This window comes from Aotus nancymaae, unplaced genomic scaffold (assembly GCF_030222135.1).
Source record: "Aotus nancymaae isolate 86718 unplaced genomic scaffold, 86718_ANA_hifiasm-v0.15.2.pri h1tg000040l, whole genome shotgun sequence".
In the NCBI taxonomy this organism is placed as follows: domain Eukaryota; kingdom Metazoa; phylum Chordata; class Mammalia; order Primates; family Aotidae; genus Aotus; species Aotus nancymaae.
The window spans coordinates 130,925,598-130,938,712 of record NW_026988454.1 but is presented as its reverse complement, the minus strand read 5'-3'; the positions used below and the strand labels follow the sequence as shown (position 1 = coordinate 130,938,712).

General features: G+C 52.5%; 3 protein-coding genes across 6 annotated transcripts; 1 reads left to right on the top strand and 2 right to left on the bottom strand.

Moving 5' to 3' along the window:
- Positions 1–83: 83 nt before the first annotated feature.
- Positions 84–2,525, bottom strand: CUNH6orf47 (chromosome unknown C6orf47 homolog). The gene has a single exon (XM_012436664.2). The coding sequence runs from the start codon at positions 1,701–1,703 to the stop codon at positions 822–824; it is 882 nt and encodes a 293-aa protein (XP_012292087.1). The 5' UTR covers positions 1,704–2,525; the 3' UTR covers positions 84–821.
- Positions 2,526–3,531: 1,006 nt separating this feature from the next.
- Positions 3,532–8,106, bottom strand: GPANK1 (G-patch domain and ankyrin repeats 1). 3 transcript variants are annotated; one of them, XM_021667103.2, is made up of 4 exons: positions 8,068–8,106; positions 7,053–7,203; positions 6,033–6,672; positions 3,532–4,153 (listed from the first exon to the last, which is right to left on the bottom strand). In XM_021667103.2, exons 3-4 carry the CDS (start codon positions 6,668–6,670, stop codon positions 3,709–3,711), a joined length of 1,083 nt encoding a protein of 360 aa, XP_021522778.1. In that variant the 5' UTR covers positions 6,671–6,672; positions 7,053–7,203; positions 8,068–8,106; the 3' UTR covers positions 3,532–3,708. The 3 variants fall into 3 exon arrangements, with proteins under 3 accessions (XP_021522778.1, XP_012292089.1, XP_012292091.1); XM_012436666.2 differs by lacking the exon at positions 8,068–8,106 and adding an exon at positions 7,774–8,059; XM_012436668.3 differs by lacking the exon at positions 8,068–8,106 and having other exon boundaries at positions 6,216–6,672; positions 7,053–7,760.
- Positions 7,578–12,276, top strand: CSNK2B (casein kinase 2 beta). 2 transcript variants are annotated; one of them, XM_012436671.2, is made up of 7 exons: positions 7,578–7,683; positions 9,037–9,119; positions 10,066–10,168; positions 10,745–10,860; positions 11,303–11,378; positions 11,524–11,713; positions 12,042–12,276. In XM_012436671.2, the coding sequence occupies exons 1-7, from the start codon at positions 7,638–7,640 to the stop codon at positions 12,130–12,132; spliced, it is 705 nt and encodes a 234-aa protein (XP_012292094.1). In that variant the 5' UTR covers positions 7,578–7,637; the 3' UTR covers positions 12,133–12,276. The 2 variants fall into 2 exon arrangements, with proteins under 2 accessions (XP_012292094.1, XP_012292096.1); XM_012436673.2 differs by lacking the exon at positions 7,578–7,683 and adding an exon at positions 8,287–8,417.
- The last annotated feature ends 839 nt before the right edge of the window (positions 12,277–13,115 follow it).

Genomic DNA, 13,115 nt, shown 5'->3' with positions numbered 1-13,115 from the left:
ACTCTTCCCATTTCAACACTCCCCCTGGATCCTCTACCACCTAAACCCCCAGCTGGACGGCGTCAAGAAGAACAGAGTGGCAGTAACTCTCACTTTGTAGTGGTATATTTAGGAATTGGTGTGACACAGTCATTTATTGCTGAGTGAGCAAACCCCGAGCCCCCAAGTGGGGACTACAAACTCTAGTGCTTCCCCCACACTGCCTGAGGTACCAGCCCTTCTGCATTTGGCCCTCCTGCCAGTACTGCCTGCACTGTCCCCACTCCCTCTGGCTCCCATGATCACCAGATCCGCCCTGCAGCCTCCTTGTCACCTGTGGAGCCCTATACAGACCCCCTAATCCACTTGCCTAGCAGCTCCGCTCTTCCCTCAATGGCTCAGATCCCGAGATCCAAGGAGTACCTTGGGTGTCCCAACCATTCTCTTACTGCAGAGGTCTGTCTATCCTGCCCTGGTCTCCTCCACCGCAGGAGAGTTTTGAAAGGTAGAGAGGACCCTTTGGTCTTTATTCTCTACCTCCACACTTTTTTTTTTTTTTTGCTTTTAAAAAGTGGAGGTGGAAAGAAAAAACTGAAGGTGGGAGAAATGTAAAAGCAAAAAGTAGTAACAGCTGGTGAATCCAAGGGCAATGCCCTCACTGTCCATACACAAACACACTAAATAGCTGTTCTCTCCTGTGTATAAAGGGGGGCCCGCATCCTCATACTCTGGGGTTTCTTCCCCATCCCTGAGATCCCTATGCTTACAATCTGGGTCATGCCCCACACTTTTCTCCTAAAGCCCACACTATCTTTACTCTTTGCCCCCACCCCACACCACGATCACAGCCCCTTTCCTGGGTCTCCCCTCTGCTCCTCACCCTCCCTCTCCAACCCCTTACTCTCCCAGTCAGTGGCCTCCTCATCCCCACTGGGCTCCCGGAGGCTGACAGCCAGCACCAGGGCCTGCAGGAGACCAAAGAGGCAGGCAAAGTGCAAAGGGTGGGCAGTAAGTAGGCTCAGAACAGCGTGGAGCCCATGCAGGGCAGCCAGGAAGGACAGTAGGCCATGTAGCCAGAGGCCCAGCGGTCCACGCAGGCCCAATGTGTCCAAGGCTGCCCGCAGTGGTCGTGAGCACAGGGCCAGCAGGGCAGAGGCCAGCAGCTCCAGCAGATGCAGGGTCAGATTGGTGGAGATCTGCAGACACTCCTCTGGGCCCCCCATGTACCGGGAGGGGACTCCTGGTTCCCCTCGCAGCCAGCCCAATAGCTTCTGATGCCTGCCAGGTTTCTCCACAGGGGCTTCTGGCCCAGGGATGCTCAGTCCCCCTTCAGGGGACACCCCTGATCTCCTGGTGCCACCTGAATCCACACGATCCCATCTGAGTTTGGGAATGGCCCCTCCAGCCTCCAGTCTCCCAGACTCTTGAGCGCTCAAGACAGGCTGGTCCCACTTGAGGGAATCCATTGTTTTGCTACCTAGCTGCTCAACTTGGAGCTCACTGCTTGGTTTGGAAGCAGCTCTAGAAACCCTCAACGCCTCTGAGTCCTTGGCCTTGGGAGGCCCCACATCTCCCATGGTTTCTGGGGCACTATCCCAGTCACTTCCTGAATTCTCGGGAGAGCTGTCCACTCGTCTGGGTTCTGGGTCAGGTGGGTCAGGCCTCATTGGTTTCCGGCGGCCCCAGGGGCGAGGTAGCCAGCCACCAAGCCGTCGCAGGAACATGGTTGGGGTGTGTAATGGGCCCCTAAATTCTGAGGCTGCTTCCTGGTATTGCTCAGACTCTCAGGATCTCCTCAGAAGCCAGAGTCTTTCTGGCTCAGAACAGGTATTTGCCTGGTGATGCAGTGGTACTCTGAATTCAAAGTCGCTTCTCCCTTCTCTGAAGGGTCATGCAGCCTCAAGTGTGGCAAGTGGTTTGCTTCCTCTTCAGTTTTGGGGTAAAGGGAAGCACTCCCAAATTCATTCACCATCCACACCCCCACAAACAAGATTCCAAGAGTCTCAGATCTGACAAGGCCTGGGTCACCACCAGAGTGTCCTGTTTCCGGATTTCCTTCCCAGCAGGCAGCACCCCAAGTTTCACTCACCAAGGCCACGACCCAACGTGCCCCAGAAACTGGGGAGGCAGTGCTTCATCCAAGAAAGCAGGCAGGAAGGTGGACCCAAGTCCTAGGTACTCCTGGATCGTGTAGTTTTTAACTGCTGCCCCAAGGGACCTCGTGGAATAGGAATTCTCTTTGTTGGGAGGTGGAATGAAAGTGTCCAGCAAACTCCAGCCAGCAGCGTTCGTCTCTTGATTTAGAGGGCTATGATTTCTACAAAGTGGCCCGATTGGCCCGCGAACACGCAGCAGAGACGCGACCTCCGCAAGGTCAGAACTAAGATGTCCTCGGAGATCCCAGTCGCTAGACAAAGCACAAGCCTACCTGGGGAACCCACGCATCCGGGTGATGTGCGCAGGGACTGCTCCCGGGCCCAGCGTTGGGGCCGCGGCCTCGCGGAGCCGCCAGGAGCTGCCGAGCCCGGAAGCAGCTGCACCGGGACGGGAAGGACCCGCGGGGGCGGTGCCGCAGCTCATGGGGCGGACCCTGTGGATCGACCGCCCTCGTGTCACTGCACCGTCCGTGCGCGCCGGACCGCGGGGCGCCAAGCTATCAGCAAGGGCCGGGACCTGAATATAAACCCAGCGTCCATTTTCCTGGGCATCCCATGCGCCCCTAAACTCGGTTGCCCCCCATGGCCCCCTGCCCCTGGGCTCTTTTCCACATCCCTACCACTCCTCCATTTCGCATCCAAAACTTCATGAAAGGCTTTCCCAGAAAGGAAAAAATGAGAGAAGTCTTGCAACCCGAACAGCCCTCCTCTACCCGTCTCTGCAAATTTTAATTCCTAGGTTTCACAACAGTGAGCTCTTCCTGTGCCTAGAACCTGGCATGAGCAAGACAAGGGCGGGGTGGCGGGAGGGTGGGGAAGTATGGAAAAGTGTAGCACAAATAGGTGGAATGAAGAACCTTAACTTAAAAGTTTATGTTTGGAGGCCAGAGTTCTGGTACCAGTTCAACTAAGTATACAAGCTTGATAATCGTGGACCTTCCTATCACACTTACCTCTTCCAGCAAAACCCTACCCATTCTCATCTCTAGGGGCCTTCTCTGACTTCCCCTATCATCCTGTATAATAATTGATCACATAGCTGTTTCCCCTTCCAGCTGTGAACCCCTTGAGGGTTGGGAATGTCTTTACCTATATTCTTTGCACATAGTATATGGACTTATGTTTGTAAAATCAGTGAACTGGCTGGAGTAGCCACGGAACTCTTCCTGGGGGAGGTGAAACTTGCATGGAGCTCAATTCCTGGTCCAGAGCAGGTTGAAAGAACAGGTGGGGCACTCCCAGGAGGGGCTAGGACCTGAAAGTAAATCCAGTCTGGCAGGGAGGGAGGTGACCTTAACATGCCACTTGGAGAGGCTGCCTCTTCTGGCTCAGGTGGGACTTGCATGTGACTCCCAGGCTTGTTTGGCTTCCTCAAAATGGCTTCCAGCAAAGTGAATACACCACAAAAGGTTGATTTATTTCTCACTCTCAGCCCGTCTCTTGCAAAGACAGAGCCCACTGACCAAAACCCAAGGGTCTGCACCAGGGCAGATCCCAGGAAGTGGAAGTAAAAGGGCCCAGGTCAAAGGCCCAAGTTCAGACTTCAGCAGACCAGGGTCAGACTTTACCAAATTCAGAAGTCAAGGTTCATGTAAGTCCTTAGATCCCGCTCCCAAGCCCTATCTTTCTCCTCCCTCCTACTCTCCTCCCTCCGGCTCAGTGTGGCCACCCGAGGGGCTCTCTCCCTCCCAGCCACAGCTCGGGTATCCCAAGCTGGGAAATGTGTTACTCGGGGCTGGGGTGCTGATCTGTAGCCTAGTCCTTCCTGGTCCCTCTTGAGGACAGTGGGGATGGGGTTGGCACGGCCCTCTCCCCGGGGTCCAAGCCCCATTCCTGGCTCCCAGCCTCCCCTCAGCAGCAGTTTGAAGCCTGGGCTGGAGATGGGCACCCCAAGTGGAAGGTTGGGAGGCCGAGGACCCTGGGACAGTGACAGCAGGTGAGCAGTGGATGTGCGATGGTTGGAATCTTGGAAGTGGGTGTCACAGGTCTCGCAGTACTGGAGGGAAGGAGTGGGAGACCTGCAGATAAAGAAGAAAAAGCATTAAGGGAAGGGGAAGGAAAAGGGGCTGGCAGGGTGGGACAGGATCCTTTCAGCTTTTCTAAGGAACAAATTGCTGGCTGGGCACAGTGACTCACCCCTGTAATCCCAACATTTTGGGAGGCAGAGGTGGGCAGATTACTTTGAGCTCAGGAGTTCGAGACCCGCCTGGACAAAGCCTGCTTTTTTTTTTTTTTAGGTGCAGTCTGACTCTGCTGCCCAGGCTGGAGCGCAGGGGTGCGATCTCAGCTCACTGGAACCTCCAACTCCCAGGTTCAAGTGATTCTCCTGCCTCAGCCTCTCAAGTAGCTGGCATTACAGGTATATGCCACCATGCCCTAGCAAAGCCCACTTTCTACAAAAAATATGCTTGAGCCCGGGAAGTAGAGGTTGCAATGAGCTGAGATTGCACCACTGCACCCCAACCTGGGCAACAGTGAATCCTTGTCTCAAAAAAAAAAAAAAAAAGGAACAAACTGCCAAACTTCCTACTTAACAATGAGGGATCCAGGCTGATCCAAAGGTGGTGAATTATCTGAACCGATTGTTCAATCAGTGATAGATCAAACTCCTTACTCTATTTTTCCCCCCTTCTCACTACTGTACTTGTCTTAAAAAAAAATTTTTTTAAACCATGTGGGACTCAGAGCAGAATAGTTATAAGAAAAAATTGGTAACCAGGCCTAGCAAGCTCTTTGGCAAGCACAGGAATACTAGTGATAAGTAATGACTATAGCTAATATTCATATATTGCATACTATGCGGCATGCACTATTCTAGCATTTTACATGTATTTTTTTTCTTTTCTTTTTTTTTTTAAGAGACAGGATCTCGCTATGTTGCCCAGGCTGGACTGCAGTAGCTATTCATAGGCGCTATCCCACTACTGATAAGCACGGGAGTTTTGACCTGCTCCATTTCTGACCTGGGCCGGTTCACCCTCCTTAGGCAACCTGGTGGTCCCCCACTCCCAGGAGGTCACCATATTGATGCCGAGCTTAGTGAGGACACCCGATCGGCATAGCGCACTACAGCCTAGAACTCCTGGACTCAAGAGATCCTCCAGCCTCAGCCTCCCGAATAGCTGGGACTACAGGCACGCACCACGCGCCCAGCATTTTACATGTATTAACCCACTGAATACTAACAACAATCCTTACTACCCCCATTTCTAAGATGAGAAAACTGGGACATGTAGACATTAGGTTGTTTGCCCAAGTAAGTGGAATCAGGTTTTAAATCCAGGGAGCTGCTGAGCATGATAGCTCACGCCTATAATCCCAGCACTTTGGGAGGCCAAGGCAGATGGATCACCTGAGGTCGGGAGTTCAAGACCATCCTGACCAACATGGAAAAATCCTGTCTCTACTAAAAGTACAGAATTAGCCAAGTGTGGTGGAGCATGCCTGTAATCCCAGCTACTCGGAGGCTGAGGCAGGAGAAGCGCTTGAACCAGGCCGAGGCAGATGGATCACCTGAGGTCGGGAGTTCAAGACCAGCCTGACCAACATGGAAAAATCCTGTCTCTACTAAAAGTACAGAATTAGCCAGGTATGGTGGAGCATGCCTGTAATCCCAGCTACTCGGAGGCTGAGGCAGGAGAATCGCTTGAACCCAGAAGGCAGAGGTTGCGGTGTGCCGAGATCACTGGGCAACAAGAGCGAAACTCTGTCTCAAAAAAATAATAAAAATCAATTCAGAGAGGTCACAATCATAACCACCTGACTATACCACCACCACAATTTACACGTGAGCATAAGGAAAGAACTCTTCAGCACTGTGCTGGGGCCTCTGGTGTGGAGTGGCTGGGAAAGGCAGAACACACTGAAACATGGGTCTGAACTAAAGTTTCCCCTCACCGGTTCTCTGTGCTCCTTCTCTCTCCATGGCTCTCCCTGACCATGCGAGCCACCTCAGGGAAACCAGCTTCTTCAGCGAGCTGAGCCGCATCCCTGCCCCCTAGTTCACAGACCCCCACCCAGGCAGCCCCACGGCCCAGGAGATAGCTCACAGCTGCCCCCTGGCCCGCTCGAGCAGCGCACATCAGTGGAGTCCACCAGAAGGCATCCCGAGCATTGATATTCCCCCCAGCTCCTCCTGCCTCATGGGGCTCCAGCAGTCTCCTAAGCTCTGCTAGGTCCCCCTCCTGGGCTGCCCTCAGTATCTGCTGAGTCATCTTGTCCTCAGCCTCAAGGGATCTCTCTTGTCCATGTCTTCCCGATGGTCCTGCTGCCACTGCTTCTGCCGCAGCTGCCCTCATTATTCTTCTTTTCTTTCTCTTTCTTTCTCTGGCAGGTTCAGTCTGAGATCTCTGGGAGTCAGAAGCACTGCTCTCATCCCCTATCAGGGCCTCATAGAAAGCTCGGGCTGCAGCCCCATCCAGGGTGGACTCTGGCTCCTCGGGCTGTGGCTGCTGCTGCTGCTGCTGCTGCCCATCCTTCCAGAGGTCGCTGGGGTCAGTGGCTGGGGTGAAGGTGATGAGGAAGGGCCGGGACATGGCTTTTGGGAGAAATGAGAAAATGAAACCAGGCAAGGAAAGGATGACACAAGCAAGCCAAGCTACTGGTGACCCCTGTAGCAACCAGAGCCTCCAGGGACATGCTGGGATGAGAAAAACTAGTCAAAAAACACCCTCCTGCCGCTAAAGTGACCCCACAACTTAGGACCCTGCAGGGCCTAAGGGAAAGGGGTTATATGTAAAAACACGGAACCCTACAGTAACTGACTCTGCCCCTTAGCAAAGGTTAATAAAACTCCATGAGACAGTTGTCCAGAGGTCCTGCGTCCCGCCCCCACCCCCACCCCCACCCCCATCCTCACCAACAATAAATACCAGCCTCTTTCTGAAACCATTTTACCACCCCGTAAAACACACATACCATTAAGAAAAAAATCAGCCTGTCCCTTTAAATCTTTCTCGATACCATTTTGGAGTTTCCTCCGAAATAGAAGTCATTCCCTAGGAAGATCTCGAGGAGAGGCTCCAGTCCGCGGTGCTGTGTAGCTTCCGTACGGCAAAATGGCGCTATTCTATCAGAAGAGTTGACACAATCAAATAGCCACACGGCACGAAGACGCATGCGTGGCGACGACAACAACAACAAAAACCACAACCCACATTACTTGAGGGCTCAGGCGTGCGCAAAGCTCCCAGTTCAGTTTCCCGCGCTGGAACCTTTCCAATAGCAAACGCGCAAAGCTCTGCGCGCCCAGCTGGCGCGAGCACCAGGATCTGTCGGTTGGGGTCCTATTTTTACCTAACGCCCCCACAATGCCCTTCGCCTTCCTCAACGTGGCCCCCCGCTCCAAGCCCATTTTCTGGAGCTGGGAATCCACTCTCCGGGTTAGGAAAGGCCCTCAGGAGGCGGAGGGAAACCTGTGGAATGCCGAGAAGTCGTGAAATGAAATAACGTCACGCCTGCCCCTCGCCATTACTCTGACCAGGGTTCTAAGGTCACATTAAAATGGAGAAGTTCAAGGGGACGAGCAGAATGACTGGCGCCATCTCAGGTTAGCGCACTGGGCCGTTCTGGTTCTCACAACGCTCAGCTCAGCCCAGCCCACCCAACCCAAGTCCCTACGCACGGAGTCAAGCCGCACCTCTCGCCTCATGAGGCCAGAGCCGCGGGGGAAACAGGAGGCCAGTCAAGGGTGTCCGGCGGGACTGTTGAGCACTAGGGGCTCAACAGTCAATAAGGACCCAGCGGATTGGCCGGAGATGGGCCAGTCCCCTGGGCAGCAGCGCCGCGCCGCGCCCGAACCAGAGGGGAACTGTGAGGAGAGCTGTGGGGAGGGGTCCTGCGTGGCTCTTTCCTTTCCCCGCCCCATCTCGGCTTTTTCGCCCAGTGAGCACACAACTATATTTCCCAGGCTCCCTGGCCCCAAACGCCATACCTGGCTTCCGCTTCCGGTGGCTTCTCGCTGCGCCCCGCCCGCAAGCGTCCTCCTCCGGGGCTTCGTGACAGCCAGGTCGTGCGCGGGTCATCCTGGGATTGGTAGTTCGCTTTTCCTTCATTTCACCAGTTTCTCTGTCTATCGGGGACTCCGCGTCCCGGCATCCACCGCGGCACCTGACCCTTAGCGCTTGCGTGTTGCCCTCTTCCCCACCCTCCCCAATTTCCACTCCCCCCCACCCCACTTCGCTTGCCGCGGTCGGGTCCGCGGCCTGCGCTGTAGCGGTCGCCGTCGTTCTTTGGAACTAGCAACTTTCTTACCCCACCCCAGTCCTGGTCCCCGTCCAGCCGGTGAGTCTGAGGTCGTCGCTGCTCAGAGTCTCTTGTCGTTGGGAGCAGCACATGGGGTCTCCGCACTTTAATGTGGGGGCGGGGGAGGAAGCGACCAGGTCCGGCACAAAGGAGGAAGAGGTGGCCTGAGGAGCGGAGGCGGGATGTGTGGACTCCAGTGAAAGGGACCTGACGGTCGCCTCCAGCCCATAAGAAAAGGAGGGGCCCCGCTCTTGCTTGAGAATGATAAACTTCGAAACCCTTGGGAAAGGCGCCAGGGTCATGCAGAGAGCTGCAGTGGTAGGGAGCCTGAGCCGAGGTCCGTGCTGGAGTTGGCACAAAGTAGAGAGGGCCCTGGCCTTCGGGAGCTCCAGGGATGTGGGTCAGGCTGGTGGGTCAAAGTATCTGTTGGCTTCTCTCAAGTGGTGGGACCCCAAAGTATGTTTAACTTCCAAGAAAATGAGCTGAGATGTAAATTAGAGGAGCTGGAGAGGAGTGCTTCAGAGTTTGGGATCCTTTAAAAAAGGGTGGCTCCAAATTCTAAATTTTCCCGTGGTTGGAGGGCTGAATGTGGGAGGAGGGCGGATACCAGAGGCAAGGAGGGAGAACTTGAGCTTTACTGACACTCTTCGTTTTCCAGCTGACGAGAAGATGAGCAGCTCAGAGGAGGTGTCCTGGATTTCCTGGTTCTGTGGGCTCCGTGGCAATGAATTCTTCTGTGAAGTGAGTTCTCTTCAATCTCCCTACTTGTCAGCTCCACATACGTTTTCACTAGACGTTTCTCCACATATACCACTTCTACACCGTTCTCTTATATGCTGCTTGAAAACTTCCCCTCAGTAACCCCCGACAAACCTGTGCTAAAGTGGCAAAACTGGGGCCTGTCCCAACTCTGCCACCGTCCAGCAATATAACGTTGGACTAGGCAATTTGTGTCCTTTTCTTTTTCTGTTCTTTTTTTATTTTTGAGACCGAGTCTTGCTCTGTCACCCAGGCTGGAGTGTAGTGGTGTGATCTCACCTCACTGCTCTGCCTTCCAGGTTCAAGTAATTCTCCTGCTCAAGCCTCCCAAGTAGCTGGGATTACAAGTGCCTGCCACCACGCCCAGCTAATTTTGTATTTTTAGTAGAGACAGGGTTTCACCAGGTTGCCCAGACTGGTCTCGAACTCCAGACTTTAGGTGATCTGCCCGCCTTGGCCTCCCAAAGTGCTGTGATTACAGGCATGAGCCACTGCACCCAGCCTGTGTCTTTTATTACTAAAGTGGCACTGCTAGTACCTGTCTCAGGTGGCTGTTGGGAGAACTGAAATGTTACGTATCCAATCTTTTGTTCAGAAACCATGCCGTTCAGCTTCCACCTTCCTTAGCCAGCTGAGAAGACAAAACTGGTTCCTAGAGATGGGGCACAGGAATAGGGATAGAGATCTTGAAAAGAATGTCTCTCTAAGAAAAAGACTGCTGTACCTGCTTATCCTTAGAAAATAATAGCTAAAGCTTTTATGGGAGAGAGTATAGGTGAACTGAGGAGAGACGCAAATACTTCTGCTGAGTTTAAAAGGGGGAACAGATGCAATTATGTTGATAATAAGGCATCAGTTAGAGCATTTTGCCCACGTTGAAGATGGAGATTTTGATATGGGTTCCCTCTTGGCTTCCATATCCTGACAGGTGGATGAAGACTACATCCAGGACAAGTTTAATCTTACTGGACTCAATGAGCAGGTCCCTCACTATCGACAAGCTCTAGATATGATCTTGGACCTGGAGCCTGGTGAGACACCCTCAGGGTTGTTTTGTGTGTTTGCATGCGCTTTTTTTTCTCTTCAAATCCCTATTCACTTGCTTGAATTTTGAAATTTCCTTTGGTTCTCTGATTTTCTTAACCCCAAATTCATGCTTTATTTTGATCCTCCACCTGACTCTTGTCTAGTTTTGTGACGCGTGTCACTTGTTCCCATGCTTTTTAAATCCACAGCTCGGATCTATTCCAAAATGGGTTTCCTCATGGGTCTCATTTGCTGTGTATTTCTCCTACCTTGGACCTTCCAGTCTGGAGTTTGATCTTCTGCATTGATATTGTTGCATTTATGTATTGAGGAGGGAATTGGGAGGGAGAGGAGAGGAGAGGGCAGAGGCTGACAAGGTGTGAAGAGAAGGCAGAGCTCTGCCTTGGGCTGGTGAAAGCGTTAGAAGCCCAGGTTTCTGGGTCACATGCCCAGGTGCTGGATAGGGTAAGACTCAAAAGTAGGTGCTAGGCAAACTGAATAGCTAGCAGCCCCTGGGTATGGGCAGGGCACCTAGGAAAGTTGAAAAACAAGTGGTTGCATTTGGCTGGGCTGTGTTTCAGATGAAGAACTGGAAGACAACCCCAACCAGAGTGACTTGATTGAGCAGGCAGCCGAGATGCTTTATGGATTGATCCACGCCCGCTACATCCTTACCAACCGTGGCATCGCCCAGATGGTGAGGCCTCGTTGCTCCCACTTGCCTTTTTCTGAGCAGTAAGAGAAACAGGTTCCTGCAGCAAGAAGTCATGTTTCAGCCCAGTTAAGGAAGCTAGCTGAGAAGAGGGGAAGAACCCCAGAACTTGGGCCTGGGAATTTAATCCTGATTGGAGGTCATCCTGAAGGGGTCGTTTTCAGGGAGGGAGACAGACCTTGAACAGAGAGTTGTTATACATTGGCTCTTCCTTAAGGAACAAACAGTGAATGGCTCTGATGGCTTGTTGCCTGCCTAACTGGAAGAAAGGCAACATAGGAGTTTGAGAGCCCATCTGGGCCAGAGAATGGGTCTCTGGACAGAGGTGGGAGGAGTAGGGGACAAAGTGATGTGGATTGGGCTGAGAAGGGAGTCGCCTCTTCTCTTAACACCTACCTGCCAACCCCTTCCATTTTATTCACCTCAGTTGGAAAAGTACCAGCAGGGAGACTTTGGCTACTGTCCCCGTGTGTACTGTGAGAACCAGCCAATGCTTCCCATTGGTGAGTGTTGAAGCAGGGAAAGGAAGGCACTGTGTGACAGTCTTATGGAAAGGAGTTGGGCTCAGCATGTTGGGGCCTGAGTCCTGAGGGGAGGTGAGGGTGGGAATGGGGGCTACCTTGCCTGCTGAGTCTGGCTGTCTCCCAGGCCTTTCAGACATCCCAGGTGAAGCCATGGTGAAGCTCTACTGCCCCAAGTGCATGGATGTGTACACACCCAAGTCATCGCGGCACCATCACACAGATGGCGCCTATTTCGGCACTGGTTTCCCTCACATGCTTTTCATGGTGCATCCCGAGTACCGGCCCAAACGACCTGCCAACCAGTTTGTGCCCAGGTAGGGAGTAGGGAGAGTCATTAAGGGTCAAAGGAAAGGCCTAAGATCCTCTAGAGAGAAGGGAGGACAAAGCATGTCCCTTTCTTGAGGCCTGTTTCTCCCAGAATCAGGACATCTCCCTGCTAAGTGACTGGTGGGAAAGTTATTTGATTGTCTGTGCTTCAGTTACCTTATCATAGAATGTTCTTGAGCTGAGAAGTTGGGAACCACTAGGCTTGAGCTCTGAACAGGTCCATGTAGGAGTTCGGGTGGGAAGGTGGGAACACAGGTCACTGGCAGGGCCTGGATGGGGCTCATACTGCTGCCTCTGACCTCTGCCCTGGCCCAGGCTCTACGGTTTCAAGATCCATCCGATGGCCTACCAGCTGCAGCTCCAAGCCGCCAGCAACTTCAAGAGCCCAGTCAAGACGATTCGCTGATTCCCCACCCCACCTGTCCTGCAATCTTTGACACTTCCTTTCCTTTTTACCACCGTTTCAGGAACCCTGTATGGTTTTTAGTTTAAATTAAAGGAGTCATTATTGTGGTGGGAATATGAAATAAAGTGGAAGAAAAGGCCATGAGCTAGTCTGCTGGTGCTTGTGGTTGGGGAAGGGAAGGTGATGGTATATTGGACTTCAGGGCCCTCATGGCCCGGCCCACCCTCTCCAGATTGAAAACCAGGACAGATTTGTGCTCAGTGGATTGGGTGATGTTTTTAGTATAGAGCAGAATTTCCTAGGACTGCATGTGATGAAGGGCAAGGTCAAAAGGAAAAGATAGAAAAAGCATGTTTCAAAGATGAGAAGTATTTGTTTGGATACCTATGACTGTCTATTTACATAAGGGACTTAATCAGCAACTCCATCTCTTTTTTTTTTTTTTTTTTTTTTTTTTTTTTTTTTTTTTTTTTTTTTTTTTTTTTTTTTTTGAGACGGAGTTTCGCTCTCGTTACCCAGGCTGGAGTGCAATGGCGCGATCTCGGCTCACCGCAACCTCCACCTCCTGGGTTCAGCAATTCTCCTGCCTCAGCCTCCTGAGTAGCTGGGATTACAGGCACGCGCCACCATGCCCAGCTAATTTTTTTGTATTAGTAGAGACGGGGTTTCACAATGTTGACCAGGATGGTCTCGATCTCTCGACCTCGTGATCCACCCGCCTCAGCCTCCCAAAGTGCTGGGATTACAGGCTTGAGCCACCGCGCCCGGCTTACTCCATCTCTTTTTTTGAGACAGAGTTTTGCTCTTGTTGCCCAGGCTGGAGTGCAATGGCTCAATCTCAGCTCACTGCATACTCCGCCTCCCAGTTTCAAGCAATTCTCATGCCTCAGCCTCCCAAGTAGCTGGAATTACAGGCATGCACCACTAAGCCCAGCTAATTTTGTATTTTTTAAGTAGAAACGAGGTTTCTCCACGTTGGTCTC

Excerpts from the sequence above, each read along its gene's own strand:
- GPANK1 (XM_021667103.2), bottom strand. The coding sequence starts at position 6,670 with ATGTCCCGGCCCTTCCTCATCACCTTCACCCCAGCCACTGACCCCAGC. Across the intron at positions 4,154-6,032 it reads AGAAGGAGCACAGAGAACCG|GTCTCCCACTCCTTCCCTCC; the intron begins GTGAGGGGAAAC and ends CTTTATCTGCAG.
- CSNK2B (XM_012436671.2), top strand. The coding sequence starts at position 7,638 with ATGGAGAAGTTCAAGGGGACGAGCAGAATGACTGGCGCCATCTCAG. Across the intron at positions 9,120-10,065 it reads GCAATGAATTCTTCTGTGAA|GTGGATGAAGACTACATCCA; the intron begins GTGAGTTCTCTT and ends ATATCCTGACAG. Across the intron at positions 11,379-11,523 it reads CCAGCCAATGCTTCCCATTG|GCCTTTCAGACATCCCAGGT; the intron begins GTGAGTGTTGAA and ends GCTGTCTCCCAG.
- CUNH6orf47 (XM_012436664.2), bottom strand. The coding sequence starts at position 1,703 with ATGTTCCTGCGACGGCTTGGTGGCTGGCTACCTCGCCCCTGGGGCCGC.